This window comes from Pogona vitticeps, chromosome 4 (genome assembly GCF_051106095.1).
Source record: "Pogona vitticeps strain Pit_001003342236 chromosome 4, PviZW2.1, whole genome shotgun sequence".
NCBI lineage: Eukaryota > Metazoa > Chordata > Lepidosauria > Squamata > Agamidae > Pogona > Pogona vitticeps.
Window position 1 is genome coordinate 209,645,986 of NC_135786.1, and position 21,636 is coordinate 209,667,621.

Consider the following 21,636-nt stretch of genomic DNA (forward strand, 5'->3'; position numbering starts at 1 on the left):
GCCTCCAGATGTTCTTGGACTTCAACTCCCAGAAATACTGGCCAGCAGAGGTGGTGGTGAAGGCTTCTGGGAGTTGTAGTCTAAGAACATCTGGAGGTCCAAGGTTGGGGACCACTGCTCTAAGGGGCATCAAGATAATTATTTCATATATTGACCCTATCCACCATGCCTCTCCCTCCCCCGAAGTCTCGCAAAATTTAAGTGAATGTTTTCTTATTAAAGAAATTATTATTTTTTCTTATTATTATTCAAGAAAAGTGTAATGCTGTTAAGTTCTTCTTCCGTTGTTTCTTTTGGTTATAACTGCTTGATTTTATATTGCTTGTGATGTTTCTAATCGTTGTACTCTACTGAATATCCCACTGGAAGATTTCAGAAAAAATGGCAATGAACAAATCATATGAGTAAATACAGTGATGCCTCACAAGACGAGCGCCCCGTTTATCGACGAAATCGCGTTACGACGAAGTTTTTGCGATTGCAAAAGCGATTGCAAAATGATGTTTACTATGGAGGAATTTCGCTTTGCGATGATCGGTTCCCTGCTTCGGGAACCGATTCTCACAAAATGACGATTTTCGGACAGCTGATTGGCGGTTTTAAAATGGCCGCCGGGTTAAAAAAATGGCTCCCCACTCTTTTCTGGGACAGATTCCTCACTCCACAGGCAGCGAAAATGGCCGCGCTATGGAGGATCTTCGCTGGACGGTGAGTTTCAAGCCCACAGGAACGCATTAATCGGGTTTTAATGCCTTTCTATGGGCTTTTTAATTTTGCTTTACGATGTTTTCATTCTACAGCGATTTCGCTGGAACGAATTAACATTGTAATGCGAGGCACCACTGTAATTGTTCCTTGTTTCTGTCTCATGGGGTCTTCAAGCCAGCTATGAGAAATGCCATCTTGACTGCACCCTTAAATGGTACTCTGCATGTAGAGGCCTCTCTACGATACATTCGTATGAACCCAAGCTTCCACAGTGATTGCACATCATCTTGTGTTAATTTAGGTCTACAGCAGATATCCAAAATTCTACTATCAGCGCAGAAAAGTGCTACTAGTTGGTTGCCCAGTACAACTGAGTAACCTGTCGCTTTATCAAGTTTATGATCACTACAAAAACAACTGCTTTCATTCACCCACTTTTTGTGGGCCAGTTACTTACGTTGGATGCTATTCATTCATTAATGGAACATGTCTGTGACATTGTTACCAAATATGCATAAAAGAATAATTACAAGAAACACCTTGAAGCCTAGGTTTATAGCCATATGGCAACAATTAACACAGGATATGTGTTACAGAAGTATCCATCCCACACCAATAATAATTGACATTCTAATTTAAAAAAAAGTCCTACCAGAGCTGATTCTTTCTGCTATCTTTCTGCTATCCTACAGTGCATACTTAAAATTATAGCCATTTGAACAACGCCTTTTATAATGTTTTTTACACTTCATTTAAAAGTTAAATCTAGGTGTCCCACGTCTTGTGGTTCAAGAAGCTATTCTGGTGCATTGGCAGCACATGTAAATACAGCATAATCTTATGGTCTTATAAATGCACCATACGTTAAAAGAGAAACAGAGGCTGCTTAAAGAGAACAGTGTGCTTACCATCATGATTAGGGTTTCCCAAAGTCCATGGTTCATCAGAATCAAAATGAGTGTCTCCTCCAATTCCTGGCCCCGGAAAATACGCATGAGCCAAAAATCCTCCCTCCCCATCAAAGGGAGAACTGTCTCCATGAAAACCTGATGCAAAAATGATAGTGATATCCACATCCCGTTTGCCATTCTCTAGTTCAATGTAAGGAACTTCCTCAAACGTCAAAGGAGTTACATTCTGCCACACGTCAAAGGCACGGCGAATTGCTTTACGGGTTTCAGCATCTCCTACTTTGGGAGTGACGTTCTTTATGCTGCAAAGACATGCACACAAAGAAAATTAAATAAATAAGATGATGTTGCTTATATCAGCTTTAATAACACAAATAACTGCATAGTTATTCTTTCAGCTGATCAGAGAAGGACATGTAAGGAGCCTCCCCAAAGAATATAAGGACTGTGAACGTACTGGGGCATCCCCTGCACCTTCTACATAGATCACATTTTGAGCACCTAGGGCAGTGGTGCTGAAACATTTTGCTTCACAGCTCCCTTTACTTACTGATCATGGGCCACAGCTCCCTCTGCTAGGAGATGCCATCAGGGGTCTCTCTCCCACCAAGGGCAGGATCTTGATCCCCCCACAAGCATCCCATCTTCTCCCCCAACCGCAAATATCCCCAAGGGCCCACCTCCTTCCACGTCTTGTTGCAGAAAACCCACGAGGCCACCAGGCAAACACTTCTATCATGGAAATGGACAGGCAAGCATTTGACTTCTCCTTCCAGTTCCTGTTTAACATGGAGCTATGAAGGCTATAGGGAAGGTTTTTATAGAGCTGTGAACGGTTCCTCTATAGCAGTGGTCTCCAACCTTGAGCCTCCAGATGTTCTTGGACTTCAACTCCCAGAAAACCTGGCCAGCAGAGGTGATGGTGAAGGCTTCTGGGAGATGTAGTCCAAGAATATCTGAAGGCCCAAGGTTGGAGACCACTGCTCTATAGCCTTCATAGCTTCATGTTCCATCCATTTTCTCCTGGCTCCCCTGGCTGGGTTTCATGGCACCTCATTGAGCTGCGGCGAACAGTTTGGGAACCCCTGACCTAGAGTATTAGAATAATGTGAATGATTAAGCAGTAGACATATAAATCCTTTCTTCTCATTGTCACATGTGAGAACTAAGGAAATGCAATATTATGTTCACCACACTGTGTGAAAATAATGTATTGTGTATACCCTCTCAACAAGAGAAGGAGAAAAATTACTATTGTCTGCACAAATTAAGCAAATTTGATCAAGTAACATGTTAACACAAAGATCACTTTAATGTGGATAATGCAAGTTCAACAGAATGGCTTTATTGCATAGTATTTAAGAATGAGAAGGATTCCCAAGAGCCAGTCCTTCTGTTCCTACTGCATGTATGTTCTTTGTTTCTCAAAATGAAAGGATATTACTTTTGCAGACACTTTGCACAAATCACACAGATAACTGATTTAAAAAATAGTGACTAATTATTCCATGTCTGAAAGAGCTTGAAAAATCCTTTCATTGAGTTGAGAAAGTCTATAACTAATGCAAATGAAGATTTAAATGAGCAGGCTTTTGCATCCTTAGTATGTAATGCTAACATTATGTACCTTGAGAATAAAGTGTACAATACTTAATATAATTGTTATTCTATCTTAATATAATATACCATAATCACAACAAAAATAATAACTGGAAACTGAGCAGTAAAGTCACAATACTAATATCTATTTCAATTTTGTCCACATCTGAATGTTATAATCCTCAGCTTCTTTCTGTCATGAGTTTGCAATGTGATAATTCTTCAAATTCTTTGAAATTTCATTCTCATTCATTTGCATTAGCCAAATTTCCAGGAGCAACTAGACTATAGTGCACCTGACTGCCATACAATATGTAAAGAAGAGCAGTAGGAATGTGCATGGTGAAATGTTGACATGATATGTTTCAGATTCTTTTGAGAGTGCAATTTTCATTTTTTAAAATGTTTTTCATGCCTCAGTGCTTTCATTTTACACAAAAGGGAATGCTTCTTTCAGGTCATTATTTTTGGTTTGCCCCATGCATGCTTCCCTCATACTCCAAAAGCCCTAAAACCCATTAAACTTACTTTTTAAAGCCAGAGAGTTGAGGGAAGAGAGAATCAATCTACTCTAGCAGTACATGATAAGGAAAAGTACCATTAGACCTATACAGGCAATCATTTGTATCACCACATTTACACAGCCCAGTGGTACATTGGCACTGTTGACGTCCACCCCCGGCCCTTCCAACAACAACAAACTATGGTTCCAACCTCCAATTCCCACCAGAATATAAACCTTCAACAGAATAAGCACACAGTGGATTAAACAAATAGCAGCTGATTTAAATTAATCAAACAGGAAAAGCACCTCCATGGGAAAAGAAATAGCAAGATAAGAAACATTCCCTCCAAAAAAAAAAAATTCAAGAAGAGGAAGCAAGCGAAAAAGGCAAAAATACCAGCCCCCTGCAACCAAAACTACAAGAATACGGGGAAATGTTGGTTTCCTGTATCACTTGATGCTTTCACTTAGCTCCTCTGAAATTAGCAGGTGTCAGAAAGCAGGTGGCAGCTAAAATAATTCAAGAAATTGGTAGCAGTAGCGTTTACCCCCAAAATGGAAAAAAATATACCCAACAATCAAGAAAAAGAAGCAAGAAAGGTAAAGGGATCCAAGATAGAGGCACAGTGGCAGGTAAGTAGGAATACAGGCAGAATAATCCAAGATGGAGGGCACCAGCAATTTAGCAACACACAGTAATCTCACCCACATGGAACGACCGACGCAAAGAGCACTCTTCACTGATTTCCACCCACCCACCCACCCATCCATCCATCCATCCATCCATCCATCCATCTATCTATCTGTCTATCTGTCCGTCCGTCCGTCCGTCCGTCTAACTTGTACTTTCTTGCAGTTAAGAGATCTAAAGTGGCTCCAATTCAGTCCCTTTTACATATTCAAGATTCCTACTCTCCGCTCCTGGACATTGTGACTGGCTGCCGACAGCAGCTCTTACAATGATATCAAATGAAAAACTTCTCCAGAAATTCAACAGATAAAGGGTGAAGGAAAGCTTAGTGTTTCTTTTCAGTTTCCCTTTTTTCAATTCTTGTTGTAGGGACTCTCTTTCAGCAATGCAAAGAAAGAAAGAAAGAAAGAAAGAAAGAAAGAAAGAAAGAAAGAAAGAAAGAAAGAAAGAAAGAAAGAAAGAAAGAAAGAAAGAAAGAAAGAAAGAAAGAAAGAAAGAAAGAAAGAAAGAAAGAAAGAAAGAAAGAAAGAAAGAAAGAAAGAGCCTCTTTCAAGTTTTGGGTTAAAAACATTAAAATTTTGAAGTCCCATACTTACTGAGGACCCTCTCAAGGGAAAAAGAAATAGGAAGCAACCCAAATTCAATACCACAAACACGGTCAGTCTGCTTGAATAAAAAAGTGTTTCTGTCACTTCACAAGTCTTAAATCAGTTACAGACCACTTAGTCCTTCAACAAATGATTTGAATTTGACACCACACACACAAGAAAAAGTCCACTGCAACCAACACCAACAATCCTGTTAAGCTTCTCATTTGTTAAACAGAAGCACTGCTCTTATGGTCATATTCAAGACAGAGGTGTAGTATGTATTGAATGCTGCAATACTGCCGCTTCCCATACCATCTCATGTGCAAAAGGAAATCCAGACCGGGGGAAAGACTCAATCCTACATCAGTTCAAAACTCATAATAATAACAACAACTTGCTCTAACTGGCACAAAGATGGTAAGGCTTCATAAGAGAGGCAGCATCTGCATTGCCTGTGGAAACTCACATTAGTGGTATATATATAATTAGCACGATCAAAGCTTTAGCACTCATGGATATATTTGTATTTCAAACCTAACATTACCATTTTATCAGTTTTTCTGTGTTCAAATTGGTATTTGAGGAAGAGCATACAGTATAGATTTCAAAGTATGAAACAAATAAAAATGTAACCAAGGCTTCCAAGCAATATTCTAAAAAGATTTCTAAAGGAAAAGTTCCAGAGTTCACCACGTTACATAACAGTTATATAAATTTCCTCCAAATGTGATGTATTGTCAGAGTGGAAAATTTTCAAGAATAAAAACTTGGATGATTCATTCATGCAATGTTATAAAACATCATTGATTATAAGGCACTGCATATTCCTTAAAAAGCATAAAAATTCTTGCAGTGCATTTCTATTTAAATCCACAGTACCCACTCTAAATCATTAACTCTACTTAATGATATAGAGTAGGCATGTAAATCTAATGATGATCTCAATAAAAAATCAGGGATCAACTAAGACTCTTGATTACAATATGCCACTATATATCAACAAATTGGAAACTGGTGCACTTAAGAATTGATTGATATATAAATTGAATGGCTTAAATCCAGCTGTAATCCGAACCACGGCAGGCCCAATGAATTGGTTACTAAATGGTAATTCAACACTGACACACTTTAATTCAACAGGTCTACTCTAATTCAGACTACCAACTGGATTCTGGCAAGGGCAATTTTCAGAATCTTAATCAAGTTCTAAGTTCTAAGTAGGCCTATGAGTCACAAACACAGTCCTTCTCAGTCAGTCCAAAACAATAATTAGATGTCTGAAGTCAACTGCTGTGGGAGTAATGGCTGGTGCTGTGTTGCTATGTGTACAAACAACAGGCTACTCTACTCCTTTTCACTAATCCTGTGCCATCATAAACAGCAGAGAAGATACTATCAGTCCACATGTCGAAGTCACCACATGCAATTTGGCTTTTAGCTCACCTTTGACCTCACATAACGATGTAGGAGCTCCAGGCAGAAAATAGATAGGCAACTTTTATTCACCTCAATATCAACTGTCATTTCTAGAGAGCACTGTATTCTAGACTCCTTCTATTGTGTGAAGTGTTTTTGAACAAAAACAGTTGGTGAAGAAGGGGAAAATAATGGTAGAAACCTCACAGTCAAATCAGGTGCTAAAGTTAGTGCAAAGCAGAAAGCAAAAACAAGTGTGCTGCTTATATACTGCCCCATAGTGCTTAAAGCATTCTCTGGGCAGCTTAAAATTTTAATTATACAGGCTACACATTGCACACACACCCCTCAGCAAGCTGGGTACTCATTTTACCAACCTCGGAAGGATGGAAGCCTGAGTGAACCTCAAGATGGCTGTCAGAATCCGCTGGGATCAAATGCTGACTGTGAGCAGAGTTTTGACTGTAATACAGTGGTGCCTCACTCAGCTATGTTAATCGGTGCAGCAAAAATTGCTGCTAAGCGATTTCATCGCTAAGCGATTTTAAAAATCCCATAGAAATGCATTTAATGCGTTTCTATGGGCTTAAAAACTAACTTTATGTGAAAATCCTCCATTGCAGCGGCCATTTTCAGTGCCTCTAAAGCGAGGCAAAACAGCGGGCAGCCATTTTGTTTACCCGGCAGCCATTTTGGAACCGCCGATCAGCTGGCTGAAAATGGGGCTTTGTGATGATCGCTTCCCTGCAATCATTGCAAAGCGAAATTTCCCCATAGGGGCCATCACAAAGCGATCGCTCTTGCGATGGCAAAAAGTCCATCACAAAGCGATTTCATCGCTATACGGAGCGATCGCTATGCGAGGCACCACTGTACTATAGTTTAACCACTGCACCATGAATGCACAATTAGAACCAGAAAATATGTACTTCAGCCATGTAAACCTTTCTGAGCAACTGGAATGCAAACTAAGCCAGTGTTTAATTTCTGATACAATACACAAAAAGACCTTACCAGGCAGTCCAAAGCCTCCTCCAAACGCACACTCCCTAACCGCCAGGGCAAAACAGCTACAAGAAAGCAGCCTCTTCGCCACCAACAGTTAGCAGTTTGAATTCCCTACCTTTTTCCCTGCCTTTTTTCCAATTGTAATTCGAAGCTCCAGGCGCAAGTGGAAGCAAAATTTAGCAACCGGAGTTGGTCATAACTCAAACTGGTCATAAGCTAGGACGTTCGTAAAGTAGGTTCAACTGAATCAAGGGAACTTATACAAGAGTTTACTCACTAAATCCCTACTGGTCCAATGAGCCTACTCTAATTCCAATTTAGTATGCTAGGCACCAGGACTTTAGCTGTGGTGTGAATACGAACAATTTTATAGGACAATAGTAACAAAGATTAGTTTTCGAAACAAAAAGATTTTCAAAACACTCGAAGCAAGTGCCCCTTCTTCTAGTATCTGATTTCTTGTCTTTTGACTAAATATTCTGTCCTTGAACAGAGGACATTTTCCAACCATAAAAAGAAGCAAAAATGTGACATTTTGATACATGAACTCTAACAGTCATAACACAAGACCACAATTTTAAGCATATACACAATTCTGTGTGATAGATGAGTCTGCCTTGCTGATGACAGATACTGGGAAGGCTGCATTGGAGAAATACATAGTTTTGTGCCGTTTTCAATAAACAGGTAACTTGTTAAGTAGTCCCTTTCTGTCGATTCTGCCCTTCTGTCTGAAATGCAGTTGTTCCTGGACATGTATCTAATCTGTCATATATCTAAAATATAATAAATGCATTTTGTGACAACAATCACTATTTTCAATTTGGTAACTGCTTTGGACTTTTGAATTTTTTAGAGTGATTCTTCTCATATGGGGAGACAGTAAAATTTCCTTCACGGCAGATATTTTCTGTTATAGATATTGTACAGATAGCATATAAAATGCCAAGATGCTAACCGTTCTTAGTATGAGTAACTGAGGTATATGTAATGAAAAGTGTTGTACTTCCTTGTCCTTGACCCATCAACTACCTCCAATATTCAGACACATTCATAAGAGATTAAAAGTTGGCTGAGACTTAGAAGGGCAGTTATAACTGGTGAAAAAGCCATTCCCTTTCTTTGTCCTTAACCTCTCAACATTTATTGGATAGCCTCAGTTTCTAGTATTACTTGAAGAGAAAAGCTTATCCTATCCACTTTTTCCTTGCAAGGCATAACTTTATACTTCTCTGTCCAGTCCTCTCTCATCTGTATTAATAAAGGAGAAGGAATAAAAGCCAACCCAAGCATCTATACAATTTTGGAAAGGGAAAAGAGGTCCACAAGGGTAAATGGTAAGACAGTTATTCCCTAATGGTCCCAGGGGTGGGGTGCACTATGTAGATAGGTTTTATTTTAGTTTCGTTTTATTAGATGTTTAAATGTTCTTGCTTTAGACATGCTATTTTTTTGTTAAGGAAACTAAAATAAACAAATTCTCTCTGGTCAAGCATTATCAGCTACAACGTGTAGGTTTTGTCTCCAGCTATTTCACCAACTTGACTATTTTAAATATTATTTACAGGCATAATACTCACTAACTAGGACGTAAGGACAAAACTCATTATCTTAGTCTAAAGCCTAGCATAGCAAATCTATCTTCCATTGTACTTTCATCAATCCTCTTTAAAAAGAGGAGGATCTTCAAAAGGATTTACTACTGTTTGTCTCACTAAATGTTCAACTCAGTATATTATGAATTCAAAATCACCATGGCTCAGATTGCAACAATGAGTTGAATTTGCATGTTTTGATTCAATTTGATGGGGGGGGGGTGAGAAGTGATTTAGCTATCTTGCTATAGAGCCAGGAGCTGGGAGTTTGATTCCCTGCTGGGTGTCCCAGGACAAGTAACAGACTCTGGAGCTTTGAGTAAGCTGCATAGTCTCATGGTGCTTCCAGAAGAAGAGAATGGTAAACCATTTCTAAGTACTCTTTACCCAAGAAATGTTGGAAACAGTTGCAATTAAGTCACAATCAACTTGACAAGACACATTGATGATGATGAATGGACTCATGCTTGTACCTTTTTAAGCACTGGTGTTCTCATTCTGCAAGATTCCAAAAAAATATCAAGGCACATTAATTTGCCCAGAAGCCACAGCCAAGCCTTCCCAATTTAGTTGCAGAAGACAGATAGACACTGAAGGCTCTATCCTGAAGAATGTTATAAGTATTATAAACCTTTGACTACAGAGCTAAAAGGGACCCTATGATCATCAAGCCCAGCCTCTGTCGAGGAGGCACAGTGGGGAATTGAACTCCCAACATCTGGTTCCACAACTAGATACCTAAAACACTGAGCTATAATGTAATCTTAAGCGGTGACAGCTCAGGAGCACCGGATGCATCCTTCAATATCTATCTAATTTTGTTAAAATAATCCAATTAAGTCAGCATGACTCCTTCTGTAATTCAAAATTTCAAGTGAAAAATATCCCTTTTAATTTTTATCCTTCTTTATCCATTTTGGATAACATCACCTCTCACAATGGATTCAGGTGAATGCAAAAGCTTGCTGAACACTCTGCAGGATCTTGGTTGATGCTATTAAAAGTTATTAGGATAACTGTTGCACTTTTTCAAAATCTGTCTGAAGACATATAAAATAATGTGTCCCAGCACTTTGAGAGACTATTTTTATTTATTTTTTATTTATTTATTTTATATCCCGCCTATCTGGTCAAGCGAGGACCACTCTAGGCGGCTATAACTGCCACACTGACATTTCAGATGTTCTACTTCTAACATGAGACCTGGGACCAGTATATAAGAAGATATGAACATGTGTATAATGGATACAGAGAAAGAGAGAGAAAGAAAGCAGACATAACCACATAAATAACAATGAATGCAACCAAATCCATTATACCAAGGCCCATCAGAACAAGTGCTACAGGGACAACTCTTAAATAAAGGACTGATATCTTTTGGCAATGACCAGACTTGCCCTGAATATAGGAGCAAATAGTTCTTAATGAAAACATACTCATCTGACCCTGCTGACTTTATAAATCTTTCAGGCAGCCACTCATGCTGACAATAGAGGGGATGAGATAACAACTAATTTCTGCATTGTGCTGACTGAACAACAGGTTTCCTTCATGGCCCAATCAGAAACACACTAGGAAATCAAAAACTCTGCAGAGCAGCTTTTAAACTGGCATGTAGGAGAAAGCTGGCAAGAATCATGAAGCATCTGGTTCAGGAGAACTCGGCCCTTAAAAGAGGAAGAACTGAATTGCCCTCAAACTGAGTACAGGATAGAAATTGACAACATGCATGCAGAGACAACTGAGAGCCAATCCGTTTGAGACACCAAAGTACAAATTACATGGGCAATGTGAAGGAAAAAAGATATATGAAGAGGAAAAGATGTAGATAGAGGTGTTTGTGTGACAATTCCAGAAGCCTTAAAGCCACAATGAGTAACTTGCAGTTTCTCAAATTAGAAGGGACGAAAATGCAGCTAAGATAAAATCACTGAGTATAAAACTATTACAGATGAATTCTAAGTATGTCTACTCAGATGTAATCATTCAATAAGATTTATTCACAAGCCAATGTGATGGAGTGGATAGAGTAGCAGACTGGGACTTAAACATGAAAGGCCTATTAAGGTTGCTCTAAGTCAGTTGTGACTTGAAGGCATATAACAACAGCAATACTAAATCTATTACTGAACAATTCACATACCTAAAAACTCTAATAGGACCACCATATGTGAGAAACAAATCATCAACAACAGACGAATGTACAAGATTGCAATGTTAGAAACCACTATTAGTCATGGAGTCAAAATTAAGCTTCCATGTACAGAAGTGGAAGACAGAAAGCAGGAAACCACTTTTTAAAGGGCCAAGACCATTGGTCAATCTAGTTATGTATTCTGAACTGGTAGAAGCTTTCCAGGGTTTCAGTCAGGATTTGGTTCTGGACCTACTTGAAGATGTACGATACTCTCTCATGGTTGCCCATCCAGTAGTAACCAGGCATGACCCTGCTTAGTTTCTGAAACCAGACAAGATTGGCGTATTCAGCATGTCTCTGAATGATGGTTGCTGAGTGATATACACAAGAGGCTAATGCATGGCTAAATGCATGGAGGCTAATGACTGGCTAATGCATGGAAAAATGAAGGTAGACTACATAAAGTCATTTTCTGATCCAAAAGAATTGTCAAAGTTTTCTTATTCACAAATGTAAATACAGTTGACCCTTGACTTACAGACAACTTGACTTACAGACTTTTTGAGTTACAGACTTCTCTGGCCGCAAAATTTAGGTTTGACTTGCATCCTGAGAATTGACTTACAGACCAGAAAAAAACCAAAATGGAACAAAAACGGCCTGTTACGGGATTAATGGGTTTTCAATGCACTGTAGGTCAATGGAAACTTGACTTACAGACTTTTTGACTTAAGAACCGCTTTCCAATACGGATTAAGTTCTCAAGTCAAGACCCCACTGTATGTAAATCATTAAGTTATGGCTTGTCCAAGCAGGAAGAACTGTTTAGAATTCATGAAATATGTGTCACGTTTTTCTTCTTTCTTTACAAATAAGATGATGCCTGGGCGTCTCACTAAAACTCTTTTCCTCTTGACTCTGATGGAGAAATACTTTAAGTTTGAAGAAGAAATACATTCATTCATTTATTCATTCATTCTTTATTATACAATCACAGACCCAAGTCAAAACAACACAACAATAAGAACAAGATAAAAATAACTATTAAAATGTCCACATATTTAGAAAAGTAGCTAGATTAATAAGGCCTCTTTATGGGATTTTACAACAGGAAACAAGAACTTAGCTACATACTCTGTGACTGGTTTATACCTGTCGAAAATACTCCAAATACTATGTGAATGGTCAAGGATTTCTCAGTTGGAAATCATATGAAAAGTGATCATTTACCACTAACTCTAATCCTGTCAGCTCTCTCTGCAGTATGTAGGGCTTTAGAATATATGTATCGAGATGGAGAAATACTTCAAGGGAGACAAATGAATTGGGTACACACAGATGTCTTAAAGTACAATTAGTACCCTATAATCTGACTCAATAACAGTCCATAATTTATAAGACAAGACTGCTTCATGCTTTGAGAACCACTACTGGACTCTCAAAATTGTTCTTCAATAATCATTCAAACCCATTAAGAAAACAATTCTGTACAAAGCAAATTCAAGACATGGGTCAATGTTACCGATCAGAATAGAGGATGAAGACAAGAAATAAATACATATATCAGGCAATAAAAAGAAGAAATGCACAGAAATATGGTCCAAGAGTCTGTGCCATTAATCACATTAATTCATTAACTGGCAAAAAGGTGTCGGTTTTCCAGATCTGCTGACGATACAATGTAATTCAAGATGTAATCTACGGATGGTGGTGAAATCTGTAGCACTTTATCTCAAAGAAAAAGTGACTGCTAATAAAATGGAAGATGGAATCCAATGCTGGTAAGTGCACACTGGGAACAAATCCTAACTTGGTTCTAAATCACTTAGGGAACATAAATCAGCAGAATAATTCCAGGTATGTCCTCAGAGCAGAACCAAATGGAAAAAGAGAGTGATTGCTACTATAGAAGGGGGGAGGGGAATACGGATTTAATATTAATATAGTTTAATTCATTATGAATACTGTAGAAATATAAATGCTAGATCTTTCTTCATTAAACGTCTTACTAAAATGGCCAGAATCCATTCGACTTAAAGCTATGTAAGCAAAATTGTATAAGTAGTACTGTTAGTTTTTAACACTTAACAGGTTGCATATTTAACTCTTAATTGCATTGCTTCTCTAGGCATGGACACGTTATGCAAAACTGATTGATACCAGATGATGGATTTACCACAGTCATGCCCATATAAGAATGAGATAATCATGTGCCATCAAGTCATTTCTGACTTGTGGTAACTGCTTTCCAGGGTTATCTAGATAGAAAATACTTAGAAGTGGCTTACTATTCCCTTCTTCTGGGGGCACCCTGGGACTCGTCTGAGGCCACAAAGTCCAGCTCTTAGGAGGCAGGGTCGGAAATCAAATTCCTGGCCTCTGGATATGCAGCCAGATACCTAAACCACTGAGCTATCCAGTCCGCTCTCTATATACAGTACGGCTATATTTGTTAAGTTGTGTCCGACTCTTCATGACCCCATGGACCAGAGCACGCCAGGCCCTCCTGTCTTCCACTGCTTCCCGGTGGTCAAATTTGGTCAAATTCATGTTGGTCGCTTCAATGACACTGTCCAACCACCTCACCTTCTGTCATCCCCTTCTCCTCTTGCCTTCACACTTTCCCAACATCAGGGTCTTTTCCAGGGAGCCTTCTCTTCTCATGAGATTGCCAAAATATTGGAGCCTCAGCTTCAGGATCTGTCCTTCCAGTAAACACTCAGGGTTCATTTCCTTCAGAATGGATAGGTTTCTTCTCCTTGCAGTCCAAGGGACTCTCAAGCGTCTCCCCCAACGCCACAATTCAAAAGCATCAATTTTTCGGCGGTCAGCCTTCTTTATGGTCCAGCTATCACTTCCATACATCGCTAATGGAAAAAACCATAGCTTTGACTATGCAGACCTTTGTCAGCAAGGTGATGCCTCTGCTTTTTAAGATGCTGTCTAGGTTTGTCATCACTTTCCTCCCAAGAAGCAAGTATCTTTTAATTTCATGGCTGCTGTCACCAGCTGCAGTGATCATGGAGCCCAAGAAAGTAAAATGGCTATAATGAGCCGTTCTTCTTGAAATATACAATGTATGATCTTGGCATCCTAACTTCTCTTGCTACTTTGGAGAAACTTCTAATAAAATGCCTGAGTAATGATGTTTAAAAATCATGTGAGTTTAGAAAATTTCCAGATTAATCTGTACTGAAGAACAACAATGCTTATCCCTTAACGTTTGTTTTTGGATGCATACAGTTACTTCTTAAAATCAATGTTGCAGTTTCTGATTATATACAGTATGTGGTACAGATATAGTATGACCAGAGTAATGAAGAAGGTGGAAGCTGAAATGTTTTGCATAAATGCTTCTGTTAGCCACGCATAATTTTTTCTGGCTACCCCCCACCCTTTGCAATGCACATATGCTGGCATCAACAAATTTATGTTTACTGCTATATTTAAACATATGTCTCACATTCTACTTCTTATGTGCTTAGGTTCAAGTGAAATTAATGAAATTCACTACTGGATCTTGGGCTGGTCACTATGTATGTCAATCTAAAATGCAGGTTTCCTATGAAAGTTAAAGGCAAAAGACAGCACATACATTACTTGGATGAGAAGAGGAATATAAACACAATAGCAAAGTTTAAACAAAATAAATTTAATGTCCAGCCTTTAATGTTGTGGGGCCAGGCTACCTAGCAGCCTTCAAATATTTGATCTGAAAGATGACCACTGATCCCAATTAAATGGCTGTCCTTGCTCTAGAGAGGGATATTCCAGACTAAGGGAAGCAACTGATTGCACATCATTTGTTCCTCTAAAGAGGAAGGAATAGTTTTAATTATCTAAACTTCTGCATGTCTCTACAAAGGGCAACGTGACTGGCTTGAGTGCACTGAACAACATTGTGGATTTATCCATCTATAAACTAAATCAGAAAGAAGAGCCTGTGTTTTTATGAGACCCATCCTTCTGCCCTAAGAAATCCATATATAAAGTAAAATCCTGCAGTTACCTGAAGGCCTTCTTCCAATAAGAACAACTGAAGAAGAAGTACTTCTACTACATTACCAACTAATGGACTATCTCACTGCTACCAACTCCCCTACACACTGATATACATCTTCCCAGTCCTACAGGAAAAATTCTGCACTGACCCCTTCAAATAGTCTAAACACTTCAAAGAATTTTTACACAGCATTGTTCCATCATCAAGACTAAGCTGAGCTACTCAGCAAACAAATGCATATATTAGAAATGTGACAAAGTAGGCAAGAGTCCACAAAAGCTTATGCCAAATAAAACTTATTAATATATGCCACAAGAATCCTTGTGTTTGATGTAACAGACCAATATGCTATTCCCCCTTCAAATTACAGGAACAGAATTTCAAAACTTCTGGAGGATACCAAATTGTCAACCCTGCCTTAACAGAATTCAGTTATCAATTATAACCATGTGGCATTATAATTGCCTATATTATGCATTATAAAAGTTGTAAGACAAATACATACAGGAAGCCAAGAAAACATTTCTCAGCAGCTTGCCAGTTTTTAATCCATCTAAAAGCTATTTTGGAATAGACCTGAAAACACCAGAATGCATAAAATTCTTCCCCCCCCCCCCAATCAACCTAATAAGTGTATACAAATTAGCACCTTGTCCCTCCCCCCACCCCCGCAAAGCAATTGACCCAGAAAAGGTCTGACTCTGCACAAGGGGGCTGAATGATATTTTAAAAGTTTTATAAGGATGCACAAGGTCAATTTGCCATTGAGAGCATAAATGAACCTTTTATATAATCACAGATCATTTGAACGTCAGAAAATCATTTGTTGCCTTTGCAATATATGATTATTATTTTTCCCCAAGATACTTGAATCAATATTTTCAGGCTTATGTACCCACATCTTGATGTTGATAAAGAATGTCTATTGTTTTTTTCTTTCTATAAAAAATGAATTTCAAGAATTTCCACATGAAAGGAGCACAGTTTTGCCTTCATTACCTACCTGTAAGTGATATGTTTGTGTTGCCATTTCTGTCCTGTTAATGCATATCGTTTTCGACGAATATTAAATCTAGAGTTGCCTCTTGTCTGATCAGGCACACCACAACGAGGCTTCTTCATCCAACTTTAAACAAACAAACAAACAAATCAGTACCAGACAGCAGTAATAATGTCTCAGTATTTTTTTTACAATGTACCTAACAAACAAGTGAATACATTTCTCTCTCTCTCTCTTCATAAAATACATCTTTTTCATATCTCCACATAATCCCTGTTTAACACAGATGAACAGAAAACAAATGTAGGATTGCCACGTGTTCACATTCCAGGAAATCTGTGTAAAGTAAATTGTAAGTCTATAGATAATGAAGTTTGATGGCATTATTGCTAAGGGAGGACTGGGTTACCAAACAATGTTCCACAAAGCCTTCCTTCAATTTCCAAGTTACTGGCCAAATTCTTGTTTAGTAACTCTTCTGGCTTGATGGGAATGGCATCTCTGGCAGCAGCAGATTGCCACAAATGAGAGTCCCTTCTTCAATTTCAAGTTGTGCGCAGCTTCATCTCATTGTATTCAAGTTACAGACAACTTAAAGTCAAAGCAGGAGTTCTTTCATTAGCAGCAATCTGTTCCTGACAGTGGCGTCATTCCCACTACATTTGTAGACCTATGCAACAGGATATGGGATTATGTGTCTGACGGCAGCAGAGGGTCCTAGCAAAAAATGATTTCAGAATCTGGTTTCTTGAGTCACATGTAAAACCTACAGAGAAGAACTTCAGACTCAGCACTGGAAACAAGAAGAAAGCAACAGCAAAGGAAGGCAAGTTTAAGCACTCATCCTTTTTTTATTATTATGACTACCGATGTGTAGCAGTACACTGACTGAAATACCACGTCCGTGAGAGAACGAGGTATCTTAATCTAACTCTCCAGTCCCTTTTGCAATCTTTCTTGTACTCTGCTATTATCCCTGCATGCTGATAACAGGACCTGGGAGGGCAGGGACTGCACTGAGAACCATGCAAATAGGCAGTCATCTAATGTTGCATAAAGACGGAAGAATGGCAGATCAGGTAATGTGGTGGATCAGGTAAAGAAATACAGATATGCAGAATCTCTACTCTGAAAAATCTAACAGCTGTGTAAGATAATATCAGGCTTTAATTACCATCAAATACCAATGTTTCCACCTGCTGGTTTATTACTTTATAAACACCACCGTTACTAGGGACCCACATTTAACCTGCTGACAATAATGTCCCACTGAAACAACCCATGGTTACACTGTCTGTATTTTCCCATGAGAAACTGTGGTGAAAAGGTGGCAGCCCCAGTTCTAGGAGGCTGTTCTCAATTTCCAATGTGCACTAGTAAACTGCAAGAACATTCACATGCAAACAAACAACTATTGATTTAATTAGTCTAATTTTACACTTTGGATATAATCCAATGCAGAGCTAGGACACCAAATTGATTTCCATTGGCTGAAATGTGCTGAACTTTTTGCTGGATTCTGGCCATTGAGTACAGGTGCCATTCTCTTTTTCAAGCCATTCCGCCTGAATATGATCCACTTCATTTCCTCAGACATCCAGAAATGTTCTAACGTAATTGAGCTCCACATTAATTTCAATTTAGAGCAAGAACCCTAATTAGTAAATTATAGTTTCCCAGAGGAACAGTGATGCTGCAGGAATAGTTTTCTCTGCAGCATGAAAAGTGGGGTGGCATCTTCAGGAAAGAACCAAGTGATCAGTTCTAGCCATACCATTCATATGGAGTGTGCCTTGTTAAAGTGGTGGTTGTGTGGTGAAACATATTTGCAAATCAGACATAAGTGGCTCACAACTAGAGGAAAGTAAATGAGTGCCACAGGAAGATTTCAAGTACTGTAAAGAGAGCATGAGGGCTGCAAAAGATTAAATAAAACTGGGCAACGTCTGATTTAACTTGCAAGGTAATTTTAGCAGGCAAAATTCCCTCAGATGTTATGTATTGCCCTGTTAGTTTATGGAAAAGCTCATTTGCTTTTATATTCAACTGGAGTAAATTTATACAATCACTCGTCTAGAAAGGCTAAAAAGTTATCAAGTCGTGGAATTAAGGATCCTGTTTCAATGCAGGCCAGAGAGCCATGTTAAATATTCAAATATCTATGCTATGTGGGGAAAATAGCAAAGTTCAATGAATCTAAACTAATCAGGGGGTGCCTGTCTAACTTCTAAGACAAGTCCCTATCCAGGTGATCACTTTTAAATACTGTCTGAAATAAAAATATGACAATCTGCATGCAAAGACCAGAATGCATAGAATTAGAAAACCAGACCCAAACACCCAAGGGTGTGCACGGACACACACACAGATATATGCACCACACCTCCAAAATTGGCAGTCCATCATGCTACAAAGCAAACCACAGAAAAGGATGGAAATCGCTTATCAAAGAAAAATGTCATCAATCTAACTGGGCATATGTAAGTTCTTACAATGAACCCTCTGGATTGTGGCTTATTATGTCAAACTGTCACTTAACACTACAAATTCTGGTATACAGAGTACAGAGGTAACTATCTTTTCTCCTGCCCAACAGAAGCTTTGAGCTCAATAACTAGTGAAAAAGATTTTTTTTAAAAAAAGTCTTTGGCCGATGTCACAATGGAAACCATGTATGCTTACTGTGATAAGAGCAGGCTCTGAATTTAAAATGAATGTTCCAACGAAACCATTAATGTGCTAAAGAAACAGATCCTTTCTTTAACAAACAATAGTGAGCAGATTTACAGAAACACCAATGCAAGGGTTTGATCAAAATCAAGAAATCTTAGGTGTGCATTCAAATTGCTAATTCTGTAAATAGATACCTCATGGAGCAGGTTTACTAAATGTTTAGAGAACACATAATGCTGCTTTGCTTATGTGTCTTTAAAATATTGCCTCCATCCTATTGTGTGTGTATATATACACTATGTACTCCACCTTGAAATGTAAATCTTCTTATGAGCTTTAGGAAAATCAGCTCTTTTCAAATCAAGGGGAGGTCTCATGTTTTTACCCAAATATTCAAAAAATGCCATTTCAGGAATTGCAGAGCCCTCTTTAAGAAAAGGACCCATGCAAATTATTTTAAAGTTCATTTCCAGGAAACTCCAGTTAAAAAGAGGCTGTCAACCAGGAGAGTTAAGGAAGACCTTTGTCTCAGACCTGTTTAGCAGTGCCAGTTAAGAACTGAAGTTCATGGGGAGATGGAAGAGTGATCCAACAATATAGAGTAACCTCTTTTTTTTCCCCAAAACATAACCCTGCCCACTATGGCCAATTATATCATGGGGATGCACCCTTAGGGCCAGAACGAACAGAATTAGAGCAAATCCACTCCCAATATATAGTGGTGAAAATGTGGTGTCTCCAACATCATACTGCTGGTGAATTTGAGCAGTTTTGTAATTTCTGAATAGAAGGCTTGTGTTCGGATAGGCACAGGGCTGCAACATAAGCAATCGCCCTATGCTGTCACCACTTTACCTCCATGATGGAGTTAAGCAATGAATGAAAGAGGTCATGGCCTTCTGATATTTAGTCAATTGTGCAATCGCTTTTAGCTCCTATGTGCACTGCAGGAAGGCCAAATAATCTGAAACACCTTGCTTTATGGTTATCTCCATAATGCTGTATAAGCACATCTGTCAAAATCTGGCAGCTATCCTTTGGCACATAAAGCTCTGAATAAGAAGTACATTAATCACCTGTCTTGAATGGGCTTAGCAAATCAACTTCAGTTAAAATTACCAGGTATATATTTAGATATTTTATTCTAGGAAAATGCAATCGGAAAATTTTGGATGTGGCTTAAACCCACTGTTACAAATGCATTAAAAATTAATTACAGATCATGTTCAGTGCAGACAATTTTGGTAATCCTGGAACAGTAGGTGATGCAGCACTTCCTCTCCTCTTGCAGTCTCCATAAAACCTTCAGATCTTTCCCTCCTATGTGTAAATATGATTCCATTTGTCTGCTCATTTAAAATAGGTGTGATTTATATTTTTAAAACAAACATACATATCTACAGTCTGCTAAGAGTTGAGCATCTAGTCTGAACGAATGTTAAGATAGCATGCAATTTTCATGCATTTAAACTATTCATACATCACATCGAGAAGAAGCACTCAAACACATTGCAGTAATCAAATAACAAAAAACAGATGCTCTCACCTTAAGGTGATATCACTACATCAAATGAAAGAGGCAAGGAATAAAGCAAAAACAGAACTATTATCCTGTGTTAGAAATACTCTGCACATACACAGAAAATGTGAATAATTTGTAATTTGAGCACAGCAAGAAATCATTCCAAAATGGAAGTTGGGTGCTTAATTTTAAAATAAGTTATATATCAACTTTTCACCTATAAAGGTCCCCAGGGTGGCTCAAAAATGTTAAAGTACTATTATAGAAAACCCTGAGATAATTAAAGCAAACCATTGTCAAAATGCAGAGATACGTATGCAGTAACTAAAATAAGTCAAAAGCCAGGCAAAGTTGCTTCTATATTTTTACTAAAAACATAAAGATATGTAAACACTAATTTCAGCTATATGTGTCAAAAGATCTCAGTCAATGTATTTTAGCATTTTACAGTACTTTACACAGGGACAGGCATCTTCTCATCAGGAAGAGTGAAGTACAGTAGCTACTTCAGTTGCAGATGCTGATGGTCAGAAAAAGGCAGTGTGGTTTTGGAATGGAGAGCTGTACTTCCTATTCTTGCCTGACACTCTCAGGTGTATTAGATACCACTGTTTCGTCACAAGTCTTTTGGGTTTTTTGCTTATCTGTTTTAAATATGGAATAGATGACCCTCTTCTCCAGGCAGAAAAATGTGCTCAGCCATGCTTGCAAAGAAACTTTCCCTCTTCCTCCCCCTAAAAAAAACAACCCACCAAAGTAAGTTGCCTTATTGTGAGTTAGCCCACTACAGTAGTTAGTCTAGTTTGGCATTGTTAACACTGACTGGTGGTGGCTCTTCTGGTTTTCAGGTTGGTATTTTTACCATCCTACCTAGAGATCCTGGGGGGTTGAAACTTGGACCTCTGGCATCCAAAGTATGTGTTCTATCACAGTACTAGGGCTCCATACCAAGTAAGGAATGGGGAGGATTAAGGGTTAAATTGCCAAAATCAGTAACTACTGTATATCAAAAACTAATCAGCATTTAATTAATGCTGGAAATCATAGTCTGAATTCCAGTTACAGTACAGTGGTAAACCTGATCAACTCTAGAAGAAGAGGAAGAATACTTGATTACAGTCAACGACCAGTAAATCAACCCTACTGCTGCTAAAACCTCTACCAAATCTTCTCAGTAAAGGAAAATTAGGGAGAGGGAGATAAATTCATGAACACATGGTCACCACCCAACTTCTCTAGTTAAGGTAATTTACATCTTCAATAGCCCTTAATGGGAGA

General features: G+C 38.5%; 1 protein-coding gene across 3 annotated transcripts in view; it reads right to left on the minus strand.

Annotated features, from left to right (window-relative positions):
- MMP16 (matrix metallopeptidase 16) overlaps window positions 1-21,636 on the minus strand; it is a 219,727-nt gene that overhangs the window by 88,668 nt on the left and 109,423 nt on the right. For 2 of the 3 annotated variants that reach the window (XM_078393582.1, XM_020804979.3), the window contains 2 exons: window positions 16,167-16,289; window positions 1,617-1,921 (listed from right to left, as the gene is read on the minus strand). In XM_078393582.1, the coding sequence (XP_078249708.1) occupies window positions 1,617-1,921; window positions 16,167-16,285 (424 nt within the window). In that variant the 5' untranslated portion in view covers window positions 16,286-16,289. Of the gene's footprint in view, window positions 1-1,616; window positions 1,922-16,166; window positions 16,290-20,382; window positions 20,398-21,636 lie in introns of all 3 variants that reach the window. The other variant, XM_020804978.3, reaches the window with a different exon arrangement.